Here is a 22,932-nt window from a genome sequence, read left to right on the forward strand (position 1 = left end):
TCCTCATTCCAAATTTCATCATGCATGTGTGAGTGTGAATGGGACATTTTTAGGAAGTCATCATATGTTTAGAAATTGTAAATATAAACATGATCGTATAAACAGACATTTTCATCAAAGGAAGCTACTCAGAGAGCAAAACATGCTTTATGTTAAAACCAATAATGCCTTAGTAATGCATTACTAACATCTATTAAACATTACTAAAGGTTTATAAGGTCTTGTTCAGTGAATTTAATATACCTGATGTAAAGTGAAAACCAATAATGCCTTAGTAATGCATTACAAACATCTATTAAATACGGGGTAGACTGCAACACAAGTGCACAGACTGCTTCCATTTCAGAGCTATCCACACCAGAGACACCGCCAGCTCTGTGATGAACCTCTTTTTTAGTTGCACCATGTCATTTTGTGTTAATTTAATAATGCTATGAACTGAACGTTTCACATATACAGAAAAAATATATCTATGTTTTTTTTTCTATTTCTACTGGGTAGCTGAATGTGTAGGTATACATTGTTTATTGTTTAACATTGTGTAATGCTTTCAGATTATAGCATTAAAGTATCTAGTACTTTACTAATACAGGACTACTCTTTCATTTTATATCAGGTACATTCAACTCACAGAACACAACCTTATTAATGTTTAGTGAAGTTTAATAGATGTTTGTAATGCATTACTAAGGCATTATTGGTTTTCACTTTACATCAGGTATATTAAATTCACTGAACAAGACCTTATAAACCTTTAGTAATGTTTAATAGATGTTTGTAATGCATTACTAAGGCATTATTGGTTTTCACTACATCAGGTATATTAAATTCACTGAACAAGACCTTATAAACCTTTAGTAATGTTTAATAGATGTTTGTAATGCATTACTAAGGCATTATTGGTTTTCACTTTACATCAGGTATATTAAATTCACTGAACAACACCTTATAAACCTTTAGTAATGTTTAATAGATGTTTGTAATGCATTACTAAGGCATTATTGGTTTTCACTTTACATCAGGTATATTAAATTCACTGAACAACACCTTATAAACCTTTAGTAATTTTTAATAAATGTTAGTAACATTTATTAACATTTTAAGACATTATTGGTTTTAACATAAAGCATGTTATGCTCTCTGAGTAGTTTCCTTTGATGAAAATGTCTGTTTATACGATCATGTTTTTATTTATAATTTCTAAATGTATGATGCAATACACACATAAGCTTATCTAACATACATCAGATTGTAGCATATTAATGTAAGCTCTAAAATATAAAAGAAAATATTACCTTGCGCTCATTTACATACATAAGTAATGAGTAACTTGGAAAGGTCCAGTCAAGCTCAGTACATCCAGAATCTCTCAGCAGAGGAACTGAAGACTATATTATTAGCTTTTTATTTCCTTTTGCATCTAAAATAAAATATTAAAGCTCCAAAGTGAGAGGTGTGAGCGACAAAGAAGCAAAACAGGAGCTGAACCACCTCAACGAGACGACACAATGAAACCCCAACAACCAACTACACCTAAATGACTGAAATGGAACTGAAGGAAGAGCAGTAGGGAGGGAGTAAAGGTTTTATTTAAAAATACAGTACAAAATACTACATCAGTAAATGGAAGTAAGTGAATAAAACAAGTTAGTGGCTACCATTGGTAAAGTGTCATTTCAGCCAATTAAACTATTACTTAACATTGCTTTTTCAAGCATTATGTATAACTGCAGTACACAAGCAAAACACTGGAACATAAACTAATGAAGTGGTAACATGTTTAATTAACATTAGTTAACCATTATCAATGTAGAACCTTAGTTGTTAATAAATGCATAACTTAATGTTAATGAGTCAACACTTCACATGAAAACAGCATTAACTAATGCAGTTGTAACATGTTTACTTAACATTAGGTAACCTTTGTTAATGCATTACTTCATGTGTTGTTCATGTTAACTAATGCATTACTTCATGTTAGTTAGTCAACACTTAATGTAAAGTGTTGCCCATTCTTGTACTGGTCTGATAAGGTTTTGAGACACATTTCCTTGGTTCCTCCTTTATTTTCTCCTACTTGCTTAATGGTGATTATCTGTTTAAAGACTTCCCTGGGTTGCAAAGAATCTTATAAAGCAAGAACTCACAGAATAGCTTCCTGCTTTTTAATCTACAAAAGATGTTCATGACTGTTCTCAATTAACCAAGGTTAACCGGTATAATGACTACATACTGTAGTACGCAATGTTTACTGCTGTTTATTTTACTATTACATGACATATCTTTCATCTAAATCAAGAAAATAGTGATCTATGACATGATACAAAATTAAACTGGTTAACATACAAAATAGAAATTTACACATTACAACTAAATATATTTTCTCATAACAACAAAATTGTCTTGAGGCTCCCAGAAGTGCAAAACATTCATTATTAACAACCACAGGTTTCTTTGTATGGGATTGCTTCCCTCAATAGTGTTAAAAATATCAGTGAAAACATCAATGATATTCAATAAACAACTCATCTTGTTCTAATACTATGTAAGCCACATTTTTCTTTCGTTCATTGTAAAACAACGCTTTCTCATTTAAATAAGAGCCTGTCTTATTATAATATAATAAACTAAACCTCAACATAATATTTTATGTTATACATAGTTATACATGCTCAGTCATACTTTAGTGTTTTCAGTGAAATTTACCAATTAAATATTTTATTGACTTAATTTATTTAATGATTTATTTATGACTTTTGGCCTTATCCAGGACTGCAGGAAAAGAAACTGCATAACTTCTAGAGTCAATTTCTAATGAAAAGCAAAAGAAATTATACCCCATCTATGAGACTACCTAGACTTATTTAACATTTTATACAGACCATTAAGTCATAACACAGTATTAATATTATCTTTATAATATTTATGTCAAACACTCACTGAGCCTTTCTGCAGTTTGTGATAGCTGGGATGAGTCTACTGTATCCCTCCTCTGATGTGTTGAATTTCTTGAGGTCCAACTCTTTCTTCACATTCTCTGACTGGAGACGCATGTAGGTTATGACTGAGCATTGTTTAGGAGAAAGTTTCTTTTTTGAGAATTTATCTGAAATTAGAGGGAAACAACGGAAAGCCTTTAGATACTACCATCATCCAGTGACAGAAACTGTTTGAATATATGACTTTCTAACTATATCTTGAAGTGTACAGTAGAAGAGAATTACTATTATCGAAAAACTCATTCATGAATATTCATTAGCTATGTGCTTCTGATGATTTGGGAATTGTCACTACAACAAATGGCAGATCTACTTATTGTTTTAAACCTCAGTATTTTAAGTGATGTTTTATATAACACTTCTAGGGATGTAAAAATGAGTGTCTGTGATTTTTCCCTCATCACCTCCGTCACCTGTGTTTTGTATAGCCCCATCTTGTGAACTTTGAGCTCTCCTGTGTCTTGTGTGATTTGTATGTTTGTCCTTACTGCCAGGGGCACAACTTTGCTGCATGACCCTGTGTATGACCACTATCTGCCATTAGTGTTTTTAATGTTTAATTTTCAGTTTTTAATTGTCTTTTTGTTGGTTTTGTAGCTTATGTGATTGTTTTATGGTTTCATTGTTTTACTTAATCTCTGCCGCTTTTGCTGGTATGGTATGTTTATATTTATTAATTTCGATACCTCAAAGGGATTCCTGCAAGCAGTGTGCAAAATAACCCCTGGTATTGGCTGGCTTCTAACTCACTCACCATAGTGGCACTGTTGCTAGCTTCAATGGCAACAAAAGGTTTGGTTTAACAATTCTTCTTCTGGAAATTGTCTTTTTTATACATTAACTGAGATCTTACACTTCTCCTCTTTTGTCTTCTTTTGAAAAATGAGTAACAAACTCTTGGGAAATTGTGCCGGTGTTGCAAACATGCTGCAGCATATTGTAAAGTTTTTAGAGATATTCTGGGCATAGTCATCATTCTAGATTATGAAGGACCAACTGAATGAACCAATTTGCTAAAATGCCACCCTGAGGTAGACCAGTGCTGCAGTTCTAGTTAGTTAAAAATATTAAAGACAAGCTTGCTGATGGTGGGTGAAGCAGCTGAACAATAACTTTCCCTGAATTTACATTTTTCCCTAAGGGACAGCATAACAGTTTATTTTTCAGGGACCCCCTAGAATGTTGATTTTGAGACATTCAGGGGATCCAAGAGGTTATTTAGGGGATGTCGGATCCCCCAGCACCCCCCTCTATTTAGCACCTTGCCAGCAACTCTGAAAATGCCAAGTCATGTGGAGAATAAGCTATGTAGCTCCTTACTATCACTTATTCCCAGGAGTTTTTGCTTTCTTTAAGTAATAATAAAAACAGTCTGGGGTCACAGATGATGGTTTTCTTCTCCGGCTACCTTTTAAGAATAAGCAAGAAGTAAAAAGTGAAGAGAAAATGTGCCCGAGGAAGAATTAGAAATTGGCTAAGGGGGCATGGAAGCGGACATCCTCTACCAGTAGTCATTTGAACAGATATGCACAAAGACTATGAAATCCTGGTGGTGTCTTTTTACACTTTTTTACCCCATGATTTGGGAAGGTAACTACAACCCCAATTCTAAAAAAGCTGGGATGCTGTGTAAAATGTAAATAAATGTAAATAAAAACAGAATGCAATGATTTGCAAATCTCATAGACCCATATTTTATTCATAATACATAAGACACTGTTTGGGTGGCAGCATATGTTGCCAAAACCTGTATATTTTGTTCAGCATTATTGGCGTCTTCACAGATGTGCAATACACCTATGCCATGTGCACTAATGCTCCCCCATACTATCATGGATTCTGGCTATTGAATTGTGTGCTAATAACAAGCTGGTAGGTCTTTAGTCTGGAGGATGCAATGTCCATTATTTCCAAAAAGAATTTTAAATTTTGATTCATCTGACCACAGGACACTTTTCCACCTTGTTTAGTCCCAGAGAAGTTGGAGGCGTTTCTGGATCCTGTTTATATATGGTTTCTTCTTTGCATGATACAGCTTTCCCTTGCATTTGTGGATTGCATGGTGAACTGTGTTCACAGACAATGATTTAGTATTCCTGAGCCCATGCAGTGATTTCCAGTACAGAATCATGCCTGTTGTCAATGCAGTGCCGCCTGAGGGCCCAAAGATCACAAGCATCCAATACTGACCGTTGGCCTTGTCCCTTGCGTACAGGGATTTCTCCAGATTCTCTGAATCTTTTGATGATATTATGTACTATAGATGGTGGGATAGCCAAAGTCTTCACAATTTTACGTTGAGGAACATTTTTCTGAAATTGTTCCACAATTTTTAAATGTTTTCCGCAGATTGGTGAACCTCTGTCCATCTTTGCTTCTGAGAGACTCTGCCTCTCTAAAATGCTCTTTTTATACCCAGTCATGTGAGTTAGTTGCAAATTGCTCCTCCAGCTGTTTTTTTATTAGTACCACTTACTTTTTCCAGGCTTTTGTTGCCCCTGTCCCAACTTTTTTGGGATATGTTGCTGCCATCAAGTTCTGTTTTTCAAGTTAATGTTTTTCGAGTTAATGTTTTTCAAGAAATGGTAAAATCTATCACTTTCAACATCTGATATGTGTTGTATGTTTTACTGTGAATAAAATATGGGTCTATGAGATTTGCAAATCATTACATTCTGTTTTTATTTACATTTATTTACATTTTACACAGTGTCCCAACTTTTTTGGAATTGCAGTTGTATTATATTGGTTTATGTTCTGGGCCCTAATAATAAGGAAGGAGCTGAGCACATATTTGATAGTTTTAACAACATGCTTACATGATCAGTTGATCAACCAATGTTTCCTCAGGGAATTTAAAACACTTTCTTTAGCAACACACCTCCCAACTTTCCTGCAATATGTTAACTGCCAAACTTGTTTGCCATTCTTGATCTGTGTTATGGCCAGAGTTGTGCAGAACACCTTGAAAAAGCAGTGTTGGCTGAAAACTAAATATATACTGTCTTAAATGTATTCAGTAAAGCATTCTGTTACAACACATTGAAAAAATACATATTCAGAATGCATTTAGAATACATACTATTGTATTTTTCATTTAATTTACCCTGTTTCTTGCTGGAATTTTCTTTATTTTATTCTGCTGTTAATACGTTTCATGAAAAATTAACTTATCTAAATGAAGTTACAAAGTTCACTATTTTGGCTCTCATCAACTGCTTCAGTCCACTGCTACTCCCATAATCCCTCTGCCATTTCATGAACTAAATAAATAATTCAACATATCCCAATAACAAAATCTGACAAATTGGAATACAAAGTGTGTAGCCATGCGATTTTTCAGTTAATGACATTTATGTAACTTGCCACAACAGCACTATCACTTGTGAACATGTTCAATACTGAGGAGACTGTTTAGTTTCATCATCTGTGAAAGGAGTTTAGTAATGCAGAGATTAATAACTGGCTGGCAAAATATGCAGTTTAACTCAAACTACAATCAAGTGTCTGATTGCTGGTAAAAAGTGATGTGTGTTTAAAGGCTGGGAGGGGAATTCTTCAAATATTGATGTTGTAATACGTCTAGACCATACTTACACATTTAGAATATAGTCTAAACACTGTCCAGTATTGCGTACTTAAAAACAGACTAGTATCAGGAATGCCAGGAAAGCAGTAATTTCTATTCTTAAAATTCATGACATTGCATTAGTGCAGAGAATACAGTCGCTGACCAGGGCCAAGGCCATGCAGCAGACAGACAGGCTAAAATGACCATCTGCTATCTCCCTTGAGATGCCACACAGGTTTCACCCGATTGAGACCGTGTCTCTTCCCCAAATCAAACAAAATTTCACAAAACCTTGAAGAGTTTGTTCTACCAATCTAATCAATGTCAGTCCAACCAATTCACAATGGCAGCACATTTGGTCTAAAACTAGGATTGCTAAATATAAGGTCCATTTCATGTAAGACCACTGTTGTAAATGAACTTATTACTGACCATGATTTCGATGCTCTATGCCTCACAGAAACGTAGTTTAAACCTGAAGAATACTTTTCTCTAAATAAAGCAACACCCACAGGCTACAATTATGTACATAGCCCTCATTTAAGTGGCCGAAGTGGAGGCATAGCAAACTTTTATACAAGTACTTTAGGCATTAATCAGAAAGCAGGCTGCAAATTTGTGAAATTTTGAAATTCTCTGAAACACAATATATTATTGTTATATCAACACAATTGCTTTCTTCTAGTTTGATTGTTTTGACAAGAACTGTGTTGATGTAACACATTCTTTCATTTGCAAACACATTTGAATAATGTTTGAATCTGAATAATAAAAGCACATTTCCAGTGCCTTAGTGAATGCTTTTTTCAGTATATCAGTAAGTTCAAGACACAACATGGTCCATTTGAACACTCTTTACAGGGGAACTGAGGAGCCATGAAAATATTAACACATATTTACTGCTAATTATTTGCCTATCATTATCTTTCTTTTACATGCACATATGAAACATATGAAAATAATGAAATTATTCCTAAAAGTAATTCATAAAAAATACCTTTCAAGATGTAACCTGTAAAGGCAATTAATGTAATGGCAAAAACTGAAATGCAGATGATGGCAATCTTCCAAGCATGAAAACCTTTTCCTGAAATACAAAACAGAACAAAAATTTTACAGCTTGTCAAACACCACATGATGTACTTTGTAATATTTCAAGGATAATGTCATACTTAAGCACTGCCTACCTGCAACAAAAATTAAGTTGTTACATTAAGTCTAGTTTCTTAATAGTAACATTAAGAAAATACTTAACAAATTTGTTACTACACATTTTTATATTATTTGGCAAGATTTGTACTTTACAAAAGTATTACTGAAATTGAATTCTTGTACCTCTACAAGAGAAAAAACATGCTTTATACGCATTTTTACTTAAACTTTTTTACTTGAAGTACTTTCAAGGGCAATGAGATTTTTGTTTTTGATTTCCTACAATTTTATGAGTATATTCATGGAACTGCTTGCATCTATGCTAATTCTTCTTCCAGTATCTCACATTAATCAAAACAACACATGCAGAGTTTGTTAAAAGTGGTTCAGACATGGCAGATTCACTAGTCTGATATGTAGAATGTGATCAGCTACTTCTTTTTACTTTTTGAGATTTTGACACCATACCAATACTTTTACTCAACTCTGACATTGTCTCACACGTTACATGTTTGTAACACAGAAGTCATTTCATTTTACACTTAAATGAATGGTTTGGTGAAAAATCACATTTACACAATTTTCCACTTATTATTTTTCCACAGATGTAGCCTATCATCCAAGTCCTGTTTGTTGTCTAAGTGTTGCTTCTATAGTTTAGTACTGGAGCTACGTACAAGTCTCATGTCGCTAACAAAAACTTGAATTCAGTAGACACTCAAATCTTTTCTGTAAACACATCCCAAGAACTTCACTTATGGTTACTCATATTTGCCATGTTATTGTAAACCACACTGATCTGTCTACACAACCTTAATGAAGACCTATATGCGATTTGAGTGGGTTGAGAGAAGTGTTGGGGATGTATAAATGGAAAAGATTTGGTAATTATTGAGTTTGCATGTTCTCCCCGTGTCTGTGTGGGTTTCCTCAGAGTTCTCCGGTTTCCTCCCACAGTCCAAAGACATGCAGTCAGGCTAACTGGACATGCTAAATTGCCCCTAGGTGCGAACGTGTGTTTGAATGTATATGTCTGTCTGCCCTGCGACGGACTGGCAATCTGTCCAGGTTGTATCCTGCCTTCCACCCAGTGACTGCTGGGATAGGCTCCAGGTCCCCAGTGACCCGAAGGATAAGCGGCAATTGTTAACAATATTAGCCTTGTTGCTCCAGCACTAAACCAAAGAAGCAATGTCCAACAATATTATAACATGAGGCTATTTCCTGTTTCTCACAGAGCAGAGCAGATATCACCCTCCAATACATACACCTTATTGTCATACAAAACAATAGCAAGACTATGCACATCAACCAGAATTCTGCATACACACAAACCAGGGGTGTCCAATCGTATCCACAAAGGGCCAGTGTTGCAGGTTTTCATTCCAACAAAGCAAGAGGTCACCTGATCAGCAGTTTGAAAACTGAAAGTGGAATAGGCTTGTTTTGAGTTTAAAAACCTGCAGCCACACCAGCTCTTTGTGGATAAGATTGGACACCCCTGACATAAACAAAATGCTGAAACACCCTCAATATAAAACTCTGTGTCTGCTTACCACAGGCTCAATTTTGGCCCAATGAAGATGACATAACCGAGTTAAAATCAGACAGCTGAGACATACAAAGGTGAGGAAAAACAACACAACACAGCAGAGGATTGTACTGATGACCCTTTGCACATTTTTGTGTTTTCCCTACTGTACAACAAGGTGTATGATATTTAGTTAATGAGTTGAATTAAGTGGGTGCGATAAGACAAAACACAAAAATGTGCATAGTGCTGGGTCACCATGACTGGGATTGGCACAGCAAGCATGGTAATTTTTATAGACTGTTTATGCCTGATTTGATGCACTGAAGTAAACATTTGCTTTGACAGCCCATTTTAGCTTTTGTGCTTTTGTATTAAAAGAGCGGTAACAACATTAACAATATTTTACATACTGTTTTTGGCTTTGGCTGTGGGAAAAGAACATGATCCAGGTCAGATATAATTATTCTTGCCAATCTAATGGCACAGTGCTCATAAACTGCACTACGTGAAGAGTGCTGGTTACCACCAATGACTTTCCAAGCAGTTTTAACCACACTAGCTAATGTGTTTTTAGCTGTGTTGAAAGATTACCAAACCAAACTGAAATTCCATATCTTGAAATACTCTCTATGATGGCATTATAGAACTGGATCATGAGCTTCTGATCCACTCCAAAGCTTCTAAGTCTCCTCTAAAAATACAATCTCTGCTGCAGCCTGGTACAAAGACAAAACTGAGTTATAGTGTTCCTATAAATAACCACTGGAATGTGATTCCCAGTTTCCTTTAGGTCAAAGACAATCTCTTGTGTCTTCTTAAAATTCAAGTTAAGATGATTCTTATCAAGTCATTCCAAAAATCCCTGGGTCTCAGCAAAATAATTTATGAGGCTGCAGTCTTTTGTGCTAAGCTCAAAATGGCAGTGTCGTCCAATTTAAACAAAAAATTGTCCGGGTACATACTCAATCATTAGTGTAACGTAAAATGCAACCTTGTGGTCTCCCTGTACTTAAGGTTTTCATATCTGAAAGACATTGGTTGACTTTGACCTGTTGTGTCCAATTTGATAATAACAGAGTTTTTCCAGATAGCTGGAACCACACCTGAGTCCAAAGACATTTGAAAAATGGAGCACCGTGCCGCAGCTAACGCCACACTACACTACTTTAAAATTAAATCAGAAATCCCATCTGGCCCAGTGACCTTCCTCTGATAAAGTTTTGAAAACAGGGACTGCACCGTAATTTGATCAATCACTAATCTTGGCCTTTGCCCATCACTCTTCAGTTTGTGATCTAGTTCCTGTACTGAGGAAGCATTCCCTGAGTCAAATCTACAAAAGAATTCATTTAGTAGCTTTTCCCACCTTATTCATTGTACTAATGCCTCTCCTGCCTGCATCCACATTAGCCAGGTTTTAAAACTACCCACATTTCCCTAGAATTCTTACAGTTACACTGCTCCTCAATTTTATTTTTGTATATATTCTTGACCTCTCTCAGTGTAAAATTGAGCTCTTTCTAAATAATCTTCATTTGAACATGGTCTCCCTTCATAAAAGCCATCTTTTTATGATTGATACAATTCTTAACTTCTTTTGTGACATAAGGCTTATTGTTAAGGTATACTGAAATAACATTTTGGGATCCACAGGGCCAATACAGAAATGTATGTAGTCTGTGGTAACCACTGCTGCATTATGCACATTGCTTAGATGCACAGTCAGCTATCATGGAACTTAGCACTGCCATCTGGCAGAAGGTAAACAATACACAATAAAATGCTCCCAAATTCTTGAGGAAGATGAAAGGGTCTAAAACTCACACATAAAAACTCTAAATGTGGATTGCACAAAGTCTCTCAAACCACTTGTCGTTAACAAATGCACCTCCAACTATTTCTTTTCTGTCCATCCAAATGAAAGAGAAGCAATTTAGGGAAACCAAAGAGTCCGGTAGATCACGCTGGAACCAATTCTCGGATAAAAACCAGCAGACACGATTCCCTTTATTCGAGTTGAAATCTTGCAGCAGCTCGTAACTCATCCAGTTTATTCTTCAGTGACTGGACGTTACCAAAATTCATACAAGGAATGGGAGGTCTGTGGGGTCTGCGAAGAAGTCGCTGCTTAATCCCACCTTATCTACCTCTCTTCCTCACTCGTTTCCTCGGCTCTGATGCTTGCAGATCCTCTGGCAGATCTTGTGGTGCAGAGAAGTTAGAGTCACGCAGTAGGAAAGTATGTCCATGTTGTGTAACAAACAGAAACTGAATCATTGTCTACCAGAGTTAAGGTACAAAAGCATGCTAGTATAAGTCCAAAATAATGAGTCCAAAATTATACATCCTACGAGTAACAGTCCATTAAAGCGAGCCATTGTACAGTAGTGTTCTGTTAAAAATCAGTGCAAACAAATGACAAAACAAACAAAAACAAACTGCAGTATGAGAGCCCAAGTTGCAACAGAGCAGTGCCATCTGCAGTAAGTGAGAGAGGTGGGAACTCACTTTTACAGAACCCACAGGTACATCTTTTGACCACAGCTGAAGCTTCAGTTCAAACACTTATGAAGAACAGAAGGCCTGATGCAGTGGTGGATAGAAACAGTTGCTAAGCACTGACTGGAGGGCTGAGAAAATGTGATGGAGCTTGGTATTGGTTGCTTGGACTATACCTTGCACATTCAGGAATGAAGCATAGAGCATAAAGATTTTGATTGGGCATAATGTAAGGACAGCCCTCACAGAACACAAATCTAATTTCATTATCTTAAAAAATCAGACTCTGGATATGCCCCTGATCTGAGGTAAGGGGAAAACTATGTAACTTAGATTTTTTTGCCAAACCATTCCTTTAAGCCATTAAGGTACAGTCTGTGTTGGCATCACTTAAAAGTTATACAGATAAATATACAGATAAATTAATACTTTTATTATGAATTAACAATTCATAATGATGTTACACTGAAAATATGTTCTTACCTTTAACTTCAACATAAACAGTCACGTCATCATTCAAGAAGACAGATTCAATGTAACATTTATAAGCTCCCTCATCAGAAAGTCGTAACGCTGAGAGTTTCAGTGAGGTGTTTCCTTTCCGCAGCTCTTCTTTAAATAAAGCCGTTCTCCCTCTGTAAGATTCCATCTGATCATCATTTCTGTCTTCATAACCATCATACACATGCACTATATTGTCTGTCTGATGCAGTCTAAACCACTCTACTCTCATATCCTCAGCACTGATGCTCGGTTTGATAGAACAGGGCAGAACAAGGTCTTCACCAGCATCAGCAACAAGAGGAGCAGCTGGAGCAACTACCTTAAAGTTCTCTGTAATTATGAGAAAACAATGTACAATAAAATAATAATGCAATAAAAATATTTACATAACATGTATGTTAATATATTAAATATACAAAACATTAATATTGCTTCCTTGTTATTCACACATTATTTGATGGGCACCAAACTGTTTCAGCATAGTAAATGCATCTGAAGGAGGTCTTGAATGTGGGTCGAAATATCATGATTTTAACTTAATAATGTCATTCTTTTGCAATGCATTAAAAATCTAAAACAGAGATCCACATTTCAGATCGTAGACTACAAGAAAGGATAAAATTAGGTGTATTTTTTGGTTATTTTTCTTATCTAAATATTTATAAAACTGAAGATGCATGTAACCATAGATAAAACATTTACTGATATAAATTGAAGAGAATCAATTCTCAATATGCTATGGGTGGAATAATAGAGATTCTAGAACCTCTCTCTCACACATGCATGTGAACACACAAACATACATAAAGCATTTTACATAATAGTGCACATACCTGACGTAGACTCCAAAAAGTCAGAGAAAATAAGAAGCATCACAAAGAGGAACTTCATCCCTAAAAACAGATTGAATAGAATTTCAACTATCTATTTTTGCCACTTTAACACATCTTTCCTATGTTAATTTTCATGTAGTTGATACACAGAGATGTTTTCCTTAATCTCAAAACAGCATGAAAAGTACTGTTCAAAAGTCAGAGACCACCCTTTAATAAGTAAAAGTTACTAATTTTTCAGCATCAGAAAAAAGCAGAAATCACACATTTAACAGAGAATTACACAGAAGCCTCAAATACATGTCAAATTGCTCTACCCTTTGACTGTATTACAGCTTCTGTTCTTTCCAGGAGACTTGCTTTCAGTTTTTCAAAGAAATCTGCAGAGACCATTTTCCACACCTCCAAAGTTCAGTCTTAGAAGCAGGTTGCTTTTTCTGCTTCTCATGATCCAAGTAGTTTCAAATTCATTCAGTGATGTTGAGGTCTGGACTCCGGGGAGGTCAGTCCATTACTCTGAGAACACCAGCAGCTTCTTTGCATGATTCTGTTTATTTCTTATTCTTTTACATCTATTTCCTTTTCTCAGTACGGGCTTTTTGACAGCTACACATCCTTTTAGAACCATACATGAAGAAGTACACTGTCACTTTTAGTTATTGGAGGTTGAAGCTGAAGTTTTTGGTTGACAAAAAGTGAGTAAGTGAAACCAACACTGAGAGAGCTCCTTGTTTTTCTTTTCAGTGCTGCTTATTTGTGCTTAATTTGTGTGAATTATGGCATGAGAGCATGGTTTCCTCATAACACAGCCATGTGATTTCTACTGTACCTTAAATCCAAAACCAATACAATAAAACTCATTCTATCATGTACACCACTGTAGTTGTATTAATACCTACCAGAAATCTGTCAAGAATATAAATTTTATTACTATGATTTTTTTTTTACTTTTAGCCATGTCCATAGGCCATCTCAAGAGTAGGAACTGGGGCAACCATTCCCCTGCTGGCTCTGCCTCTGTTAAATGGACACTGTGAACAGATAATTTTTCATGAATTTGTCATGGAGTTTGAGAATGGTGCTATATAAATATATATTTTTATTTTTCTTAAAAGAAAACAATAAACTATGCGCTGCTCAGGCTCTCCAGGCTGACACTGAATAACAAGATTGTAGACTGAAGAACTTCCACAAACTCAATATTAATAGAATGCTACAATCCACATGCTATGGACGTGCAACGTATCAGAAAATGGCATGTACTAAATATTTACCTATTAAATACTATGCAATTACTGTACCACAGATAAAGTGTGACCAAAAATTGTAACAGAACCAAAATATTGGTAGACGTTTTATATCTATATTTTAATTTTAAACTTCAATTTTGGTTAAACAGTGATTTACTGACATATATGACTGCTAAAGAGAATGTACCCAGAATTCTTAGGGGTTTTTAGTTTCTGCTTTTTATTTTTTCTATTTACTTTTACTTTTACTTCTATTTTAATTTTATGTGTTATATTATTTTCATGCTAAGTGCAAAGACCACTGCGCACCCAATATGATGTGCCAGCTAATTTAGTTGCACATATAGTAAAACGCAGTTGTACTAACTGGTTTACTTTTGATTCCACTTTTCTACCAATAGAGATGAACAGTTTGAGAAAAATAATGTTTTTGGAAATAAAATTATAAACACTGAAAAACCATAATGCAGCCATATTTTGCCATATAGAATAACTGCAATTGTTAATGCATATCATCAACAGTTCCACAATCGGTCAAATACACTTACTGATGTCTGAATAAACTGCATAAAAATAACGTGCTGTATGTAATGAAAGTACTCCTACAGCCTCTGCCTCACATATCATGCAGTCAGCATTGACTGTTATCACTGTGGCTCCTCTGTGCTGAAACTGGAAAATTGTCAATGCTTTCCCCACAGAGCACTGGAATGGTCTCCCCAACCTTCCCTGGCTCAGTGTGTTTCACTTCTCCAGACTTAGTGGGGTCCCTCACAGAGTAGCAGAGTGGACTTCTCAGCCTGCTCACTAGCAACCTCTACTGGGATAGATTCACATCTCGTCTGCCACTCCAGATCCACTGAATAAGTTGTATGTGTGTTCAGCCCATGTGATGAATATTAGGAACAGCGACTCAATCCAATTTACAGTTCATTGGCTTTCAATTTGATTCAAAAACGATTTTTTCGAATTAAGAAAAATTTGCTTTAATTTTATTTTTATTTTTTTTTACTCTAAACAGCAAGACAATTTGGAAATTCAATTCAGCACCTTTATGATTTTTTATAAAGAATTACATGTTATTAAATGAAATATAATGACTGCCTAATTAATATAATATAATATAAAATGTAATAGACTTCCCTAATATTTCTCTAGTAAAAACGGAATCAGTCAGATTACTTCAGTAATGTTTATTACAACAAAGGTAAGTCAACAATAGAACATGCTCTAAATAGCTTGGACACAAGGCATATGTGTGTTTGTGTGTGTGTGTGTGTCAAATAAATCTAAATATTGACCAGTGACGATACACACAAACAGGAGATGGCACAGAAAAAATAAAATTCACTTTAGGTGATTAAAATGATTCAGACCTCACAGGGTTCTCAATATAGGAGTCGTAAGATAATTTGAGGGGTCGTGACGTGGTCTTCTATTTTGGATTACATGACTGATTTATAAAATCTTTCCAGTGTCTTACATTATTATATTGTAGTGCCTCCCGTAGTGTTTTGTGGTCAGTAGTTAAATCAGTAGCACTGTGTGGACTTTAATCTAATCCATATTTCTGTTTAGAATTTTGATGTCATCAGAGAATGTCTGTAATGAACTGATTGTAGTGACAGTGGAATACAACTACCAGTTTGGAGGAAGGATAATGATGTGAACATAATTCAAAAATAATTTATAAATAAAAACTGCATGTGTGTGTGATAGGAAAAGAGAGTGAGAGAATGAGGATGTAAGCGAGAGAGAGGTGTGTAGTTGTTGTTGTCAGTAGTTCCAAGACATAGTTTGAAGTGTTTTAAAATTGTGTGTGTGTAAGTAAGAGAGAGAGAGAGGGAGGGAGGGAGGTGGGATGGATGTGTTGTTGTTGTCAGTAGTGATTCACATTCTTTGGCTCCAGTTCAGTTTCTGAATGAAAGATGAAAGTAACCAGTTTAACCCTTCTGAGTTCCAAAACACAGTTTACCTGATGTGTGTTAAAACTGTGTGTGTGAGAGAGAGAGAGAGAGAGAGAGAGAGAGAGAGAGAGAGAGAGAGAGAGAGACTTTCCTTGTGGTCGCAGGCTCCATTGGTATCTGTGTTGTTGGACCGAATTTTAACATGAAAGGACCTTTAGCTGAACACAAGTTTTAGTGTCATCTGAAAGTCTACTTTAGATCTCATGATAAGCAGCCTGAAGCAGCTGCAGTGATCTCTGAGTGGGACTTTAAGGTGCTCAACATTGTTTTGGTCAGTAGCTTGAAAACACAGTCATGAGTTTCACACTGAAGTGATGAAGAAATGGCTATTTTGATGCAGCCCAGTGTGTTATTTGACACAAAGCACTGTTATTATATAAACATAATTTTAAATCACTAAAGGTGATTGTAGATAATGTCCTTACACCACTGTTACATAACTTCAGTGTGCACCTATTAAAGCTTAAACTCAGCCTCAGCATTAAACCTTCAGCAACTGCACACAATGCAAAGAAACACAGTGTGAAACATTACATGAATTACACAAAAACAAAACGACAATGCTATGATCAGAACTGGAAAACACAGGACCTGCTCATATTCCTATGTAGATATTTTAACAACTTCATCTCTCTAATCTCAGTTCAGTTTGAGAGTCTGTTTCACACTAAAAGTCAAATGCACAAGCAGTAAATCAGTAATAATATCCATTAAAGCTGAGAGCAGAGTTACCTGATTCGGAGGTCAGTGTTCAGAGTCTTTAAACAGTACAATTATCCATGAAGACATATTTAATTATTGTATATATTGTAAATGAAAACATTAACTAATGCTGTGTTTCCTTTGTAGGAGGACTTTTTTGTTTTATTATTTATCTGGACTCGACTGAAAGAGTAACAGGATCCTCAAGCTGAGAAACACTGATTGGTCCTCAAACAAGGGTTTACTTGAGCACTTTTGGATTACTTGAATACTTGGTAGATGGGACTGGTAACACTGAAGGAGCAGGAGAATAAGAGCACAGAGCTGATGTTTAAGGAACTGAACTACAGCGTTTGCAAGACTAAACAATTAACAACAAACATCCAGTGAGAGCTCTCCGTCTCAGAGAGACTGTTGTGAAGGACGCTTCAGATCATATGCTGTATGATCACTTCTTAACTCTGGGATAACACAGGATTTGTGTAAACATCTGGAGTTTTGTGAGTCCATCAGTACAAATTAAAGGACTGTTAGGGACCAAAATTTCACTTAGTTTTAAACCAGCTGTGAATACAGAAGTGGTTCATTACAGTATAATATTATATATTATAGTGTCTTTTGGTAATAAACTATTTCACCTCTTGTTTTGAAAGTTGTTACTGCAGCAGCCTCTGCTGGCCTTTCTGAGTTTCCCTGAAAAAGCTGCCAAAGGCCGTGATTTACTGATGTGAAAACTGAGTAATTACACTGACTTTCATCACAATCTGTGTTTTAGTGAGTGAGATACACAGATAATAGAACTCTGTTGAGCTACACAGCAGTGATGATATGGAGGAAAGTACAATATGTGAATAATTTCAAATGTTTGTTATATATTTTCATAATTAATTTACTTTTACTAAATGTGAAGTCAAGTTTGGGCTCCTTCACTAACTCAAGTTCCACCGTGAGTGAAATAATATTGACAGGCTAATCTCGCTCGGCGTGTTGCATAATGAAGTTAATTTGTACAGATTTATAGAAACGATATTTCAGCTAATCCTATTAGCCTGTGTGTTCAGGTTTGTCTCAGACATGCTGTGAAAAAGCTAACGACTCAGATTGTGCTCAGCTTTACTTCAAGTGTTAGAACTAGAGCCACAAATTAAACTTACAGATGACCATTTGCCTTTGAGTGTTTTGTTCATTTTAATGTTTATCATAAACTTATGTTCAGTCAAAACATCAAAATACAGAGGAACATGCAAAGTCACATCTGGAGGGAGTTCTTTAAGTATGAAGTCTTTGACATGACAGGATTTTTTATAGCTTAGTGTCAGGTTCATTGTTTGGCAATGACTTTGTTGGTTGTTGTAGCCAGTAAATTACACACTACTTTACATATAAATACATATTCCTGTTTTTTAGAAATTGTTAAATCTACTTACATAGTTGTGTGAATGGCTTTAGATGAGAACATCTTCCTTATTATGTAAGATATCTATGTATTACATTTAAATTATGGATCAAATTAGGTGATTCTTAACAGTGATTGTACTGGGCCCAAAACTCCATATCTAGTGTTATATTTAGTTTAGCTGCTTAAAATTAAATCAGTTCTCTTTAGTTTTCTGCAAGTTCTCTTTCCCAAAATGACAGTTAGAAATATAGAATATAGAAATTTGGTTTTGCAGGCCTGGAAAATCAGTGCCAACAGAGTAAAGCTCGTGGAAAAGTCATATAATCTCCTGAATACTGTTCATCATCTCATCACTTCTCAATCACTGAAGAGTCTCCATCACAGAAAACACAGCGAGATGTGAGACTTAGAGCTGCACACAAACGACCTGATTTACCAACTTTTACTACATAAACTTCAGTTAGCCAAGGGGTGTAGAGGATGATTTGGCAGACAAACATGGAAAAGGTCAATTAAGAAACTAAATGAAGAGGGAAAAACACACGACTGCTGCTTCTGTGATGGAGATCAGAATAACTTCCTCAATGTGAGTCACAGAGCTCAGTCTGCACTGCAGCTGCATATTAGACAGCTAGAACACCAAGGTGAGCACTTGTGCAGGGCACTGTATCAGGATTTACTGTGAGAGAACCTGAACACAACACAGCTGAACACAATCTGTAATTACTGTCATTTCTGCCTTCTTTTCTTCCTTCCAGCTGCTCAAACTGTCAGAAGCTACTGCAGAAAACTGCCACACTTGAAACAAGAACACTTGCAGTGCTGTAAGAACTTCTGGCAGCTAAAGACTGGAGAGTCTACTAACCTAGCAGAGCATGTCTTGCAACACCAGCTAGAGGACTTTCTGAAACAGAACAATGTTGATTCTGTACACCAACCAAACAAACAGAGAGCTCTGATCACTGGTGTACACAAGGTGATGGACCCAAATCTAAACAGAGTGATGCATCACATTTAGCATTAGCATTAGCATCATCAGTCCCTGTTAATTCTAGTAGGGCTAATCATGCTAATTCTAAGATACCGCCGCCTCCACCCTTCCAGTTAGCACATTGGACCGGTCAAGCAGAATAAAAATGCCTGCAGAATAATCAGGGGTCCTGATGGCTCAGGAGACATAATGGTGATTTTCCTAAAACGTCTTAAGAGAAATAGTACTGGACAAAAAGGAGACATGAGACACTTCTGGACCAGATAAATAGTTAATAATAGTTACTCACAGCATCAAAACTGAGAAGTCTCTTAATCTACAATGAGAAATGGTTGAGTTCATATTGAGTTTCCTGTCTTTAGTTCAGATGCAGATGAACGTCAGTGTTATTGTTCTGGTAAATCTGAGTGACTTTATTTGATTCACTGTTGAGTAATTATAGAAAAACAGGGAGATTCACTCAAAACAGGCCCTGAATATAATAACTCTCTCTAGGATGAATCAGTCTGAATGACACATGTTCAGTGAGCTGCTCAGCATATGGAGCTTTGAACAAGCTGAGATGCCCCTGCGTCGAAGCGATGAGGTGGTGCCCGACAGCCGTTGCGACATTTAACCTCCGTTTGCAGATTCCGGGTGCAGACCCCCGTATCCCTTCACGTGTCTGGCAGAAAACAGAGATCACTTCCAGCATCGAATGTAATGCAATTAATTACACACACGTCAAGATATGTAGCAGATGTTCTGGTTCAGATTGCTTCATCCTAACGGGAGTTACAGAAGAATATTCAGGGCCTCTTTTGAGTGAATCTCCCTGTATTAAGATCTTTTTCATTTGTCTTTCCTGTCAGTTTTGACCAACAGCACAAAAGTCATGATGTTGAGAAATTATGAGGTCAAACAGCCTCTAATGGCTCAGCGGTCACTAAGATCATAAAACTAGTTCTCTTCAGTTTTAGATCTCTTATTGACATTCTTATCAATGATTTTAGACCCAAACATAGAAGCAAACTATATTAATAGTCTCCTATAAACTTCAGCACTAAGATTAAGCTGTACTGGTCCTGTAAAGATAAAATATGTGAAGATAAATGAGGCTCCATGGAGAAACACCACAGCAGTAAAATCTCAAAAAGGGACAGCAGAAAGCTCGGGCACCTTTACAGACAGAGCCGTAAAACTATTATCTAAAGGTTAAAAAGACAATGGTTCCTCTTTTAGACATCATTAATAAAAACATTAAAACTCCTGTACATCACTGTGGACAGATCAATAAAGCCTCCTACAGTCACAGATCCTGAACTGCTCTCAGTCAACTAATGAATCTGCAGCTTGTTTTCTCAAAACTAAATAATAAATATCAGACGCATAAATCATAAAGACCACACTGACAGAAAATAATGCTGCACCACACGTTTAGTCTCATTCATCTCAATGTAGCGGTCAGTTCCAAAATTCTTAAAAACATAAACAGTCCTCCTGCTGTCTTAATCCTTCTGCCTTCAAATAATCCCTAAATTGTCTTTAACTGTCTAGAAAAGGATCTTCTGTAAATAAAGTGACTCACTGAAAACTGAAACTGAAAACAGAGTCGCTGAAAACTGCAGCTGTAAAACTCCTCTTAAAAAAGAACAGTTTAGATGCCTCTGCACTTAAAGGGGAACTCCACTGATTTTTTCAAAATTTCTGTATAATTAAATGTTGAGATGCAAAAAAATTTATGAAAAACAGTAAAATGTAGAGAAACTGTAGAGACCCAGATTTATTAAACTGGTGGTTTTATCTGATTATAGCTAAACAGTCTGAAATCACCGATATACCTACAAAACTCCAGAGCTGGTCTGCATGTCTGTTTGATGAACACAGATAGTTACAGGTCAGTAACCACATTTCTGACTTTAGGAGAACAAACCCTTCAGGAGGAATCAGCCATACAGGCAACCCAGCCTTCCTCAGTCATCCAAAAAGTTCAATCAGCTCAACAAAAAAGTTCAATCAGCTCAACAAAAAAGTTCAATCTGCTTAACAAACTTAAATAGCTGCTAAAAATGTGGATGTAGCTGCTAAACTAGACTGAATCCTGCAGGAGAACAATATTACTTATCATATCTGTGTGTTCACACAGCTCACTCACCCAAACACTTCAGTCCTACAGACTCTATCTAGAAACTGAGACTACATCATCCTGCATTAGCATTATGGAGAAGATGTGTACAGTAAAATATACTATATATGTGTTTATATTATAAATATGCAGAAGCCCAGCACTGAATAAATATTCTGCTCTTCCAGAGTAAAAACAGCACCACACATCTGTCTGATAATCATTTATTAAAACTTAGTCCAGTATGAATCATCAACACCATCATGCATCATACATCCATCATTCATCATACACAGGTGGTCAGTAGTTTGATCAGCAGTGCTGTGTGGTCAGTAGTTTGATCAGCAGTGTTGTGTGGTCAGTAGTTTGGCCAGCAGTGCTGCATAGCAGTAGTTTGATCAGCAGTGCTGCACAGCAGTAGTTTGATCTGCAGTGCTGTGTGGTCAGTAGTTTGATCAGCAGTGTTGTGTGGTCAGTAGTTTGATCAGCAGTGCTGTGTGGTCAGTAGTTTGATCAGCAGTGTTGTGTGGTCAGTAGTTTGGCCAGCAGTGCTGCATAGCAGTAGTTTGATCAGCAGTGCTGTGTGGTCAGTAGATTGACCAGCAGTGCTGTGTGGTCAGTAGTTAGATCAGCAGTGCTGTGTGGTCAGTAGTTTGATCAGCAGTGTTGTATGGTCAGTAGTTTGATCTGCAGTGTTGTGTGGTCAGTAGTTAGATCAGCAGTGCTGTGTGGTCAGTAGTTTGATCAGCAGTGCTGTGTGGTCAGTAGTTTAATCAGCAGTGCTGTGTGGTCACTAGTTTAGTCAGTTTCAGATTCTGCCTCATAGTGAGACTCAGAAAAAGGTGAACAGGTCAGAAATGCTAACAGTAGTAAATGTCCAGCTTTTCACAGACAAAGTTACAGCAGCTGAGAGAAACAACGTCTACCACAAAGTGCAGCATCGGTCATCATGGTGATCAGGTCACTGTGGATCAAATCTCTCTCTTAATTTAAAGTTAGTTATCAGTTAAAAACATGTCTGTAAAACCCACCAGTCTTTAATGACTCATTCATCTGATCTAGTATTATAAGTACTAGAAATCAGAACTGAAAGTGGAGCTCAGGAATGAGAGCCGGTTGAAACACACAAGAAGTAGCTTGTCGTCAGTTCAGTAGAACTGAATAAGAATCTGATGCTCTCATCTTCTTAAAAATAAGTGTAGAGGATGTATAATGCAGTGTGTTCACATGTACAGTGCTTTATTATAAATAACTCTTCATGATGATGATACACTGGTCACCACATGTTTGCTGACCCCACATACACAGAACTACACTGGTATCAGTGAAGGTCAACCACTCCAGAAACACTGCATGTGTATAAAATGGTGGACTTTATCTTTTGAAATATGAAACTAACCAAATGAAAACAGTACAATATCACAGAA

The 22,932-nt window shown here is 36.3% G+C and overlaps 1 protein-coding gene across 6 annotated transcripts in view; it reads right to left on the reverse strand.

Annotated features, from left to right (window-relative positions):
* LOC118802060 (ribonuclease inhibitor-like) overlaps nucleotides 1–22,932 on the reverse strand; it is an 86,995-nt gene that overhangs the window by 49,180 nt on the left and 14,883 nt on the right. For all 6 annotated transcript variants that reach the window (XM_036562517.1, XM_036562518.1, XM_036562515.1 and 3 more), the window contains 4 exons: nucleotides 13,093–13,152; nucleotides 12,239–12,589; nucleotides 7,568–7,657; nucleotides 2,941–3,106 (listed from right to left, as the gene is read on the reverse strand). In XM_036562517.1, coding sequence (XP_036418410.1) covers nucleotides 2,941–3,106; nucleotides 7,568–7,657; nucleotides 12,239–12,589; nucleotides 13,093–13,150 — 665 coding nt within the window. In that variant the 5' untranslated portion in view covers nucleotides 13,151–13,152. The remainder of the gene's footprint in view (nucleotides 1–2,940; nucleotides 3,107–7,567; nucleotides 7,658–12,238; nucleotides 12,590–13,092; nucleotides 13,153–22,932) is intronic.

Source organism: Colossoma macropomum, unplaced genomic scaffold (assembly GCF_904425465.1).
Source record: "Colossoma macropomum unplaced genomic scaffold, Colossoma_macropomum, whole genome shotgun sequence".
NCBI lineage: Eukaryota > Metazoa > Chordata > Actinopteri > Characiformes > Serrasalmidae > Colossoma > Colossoma macropomum.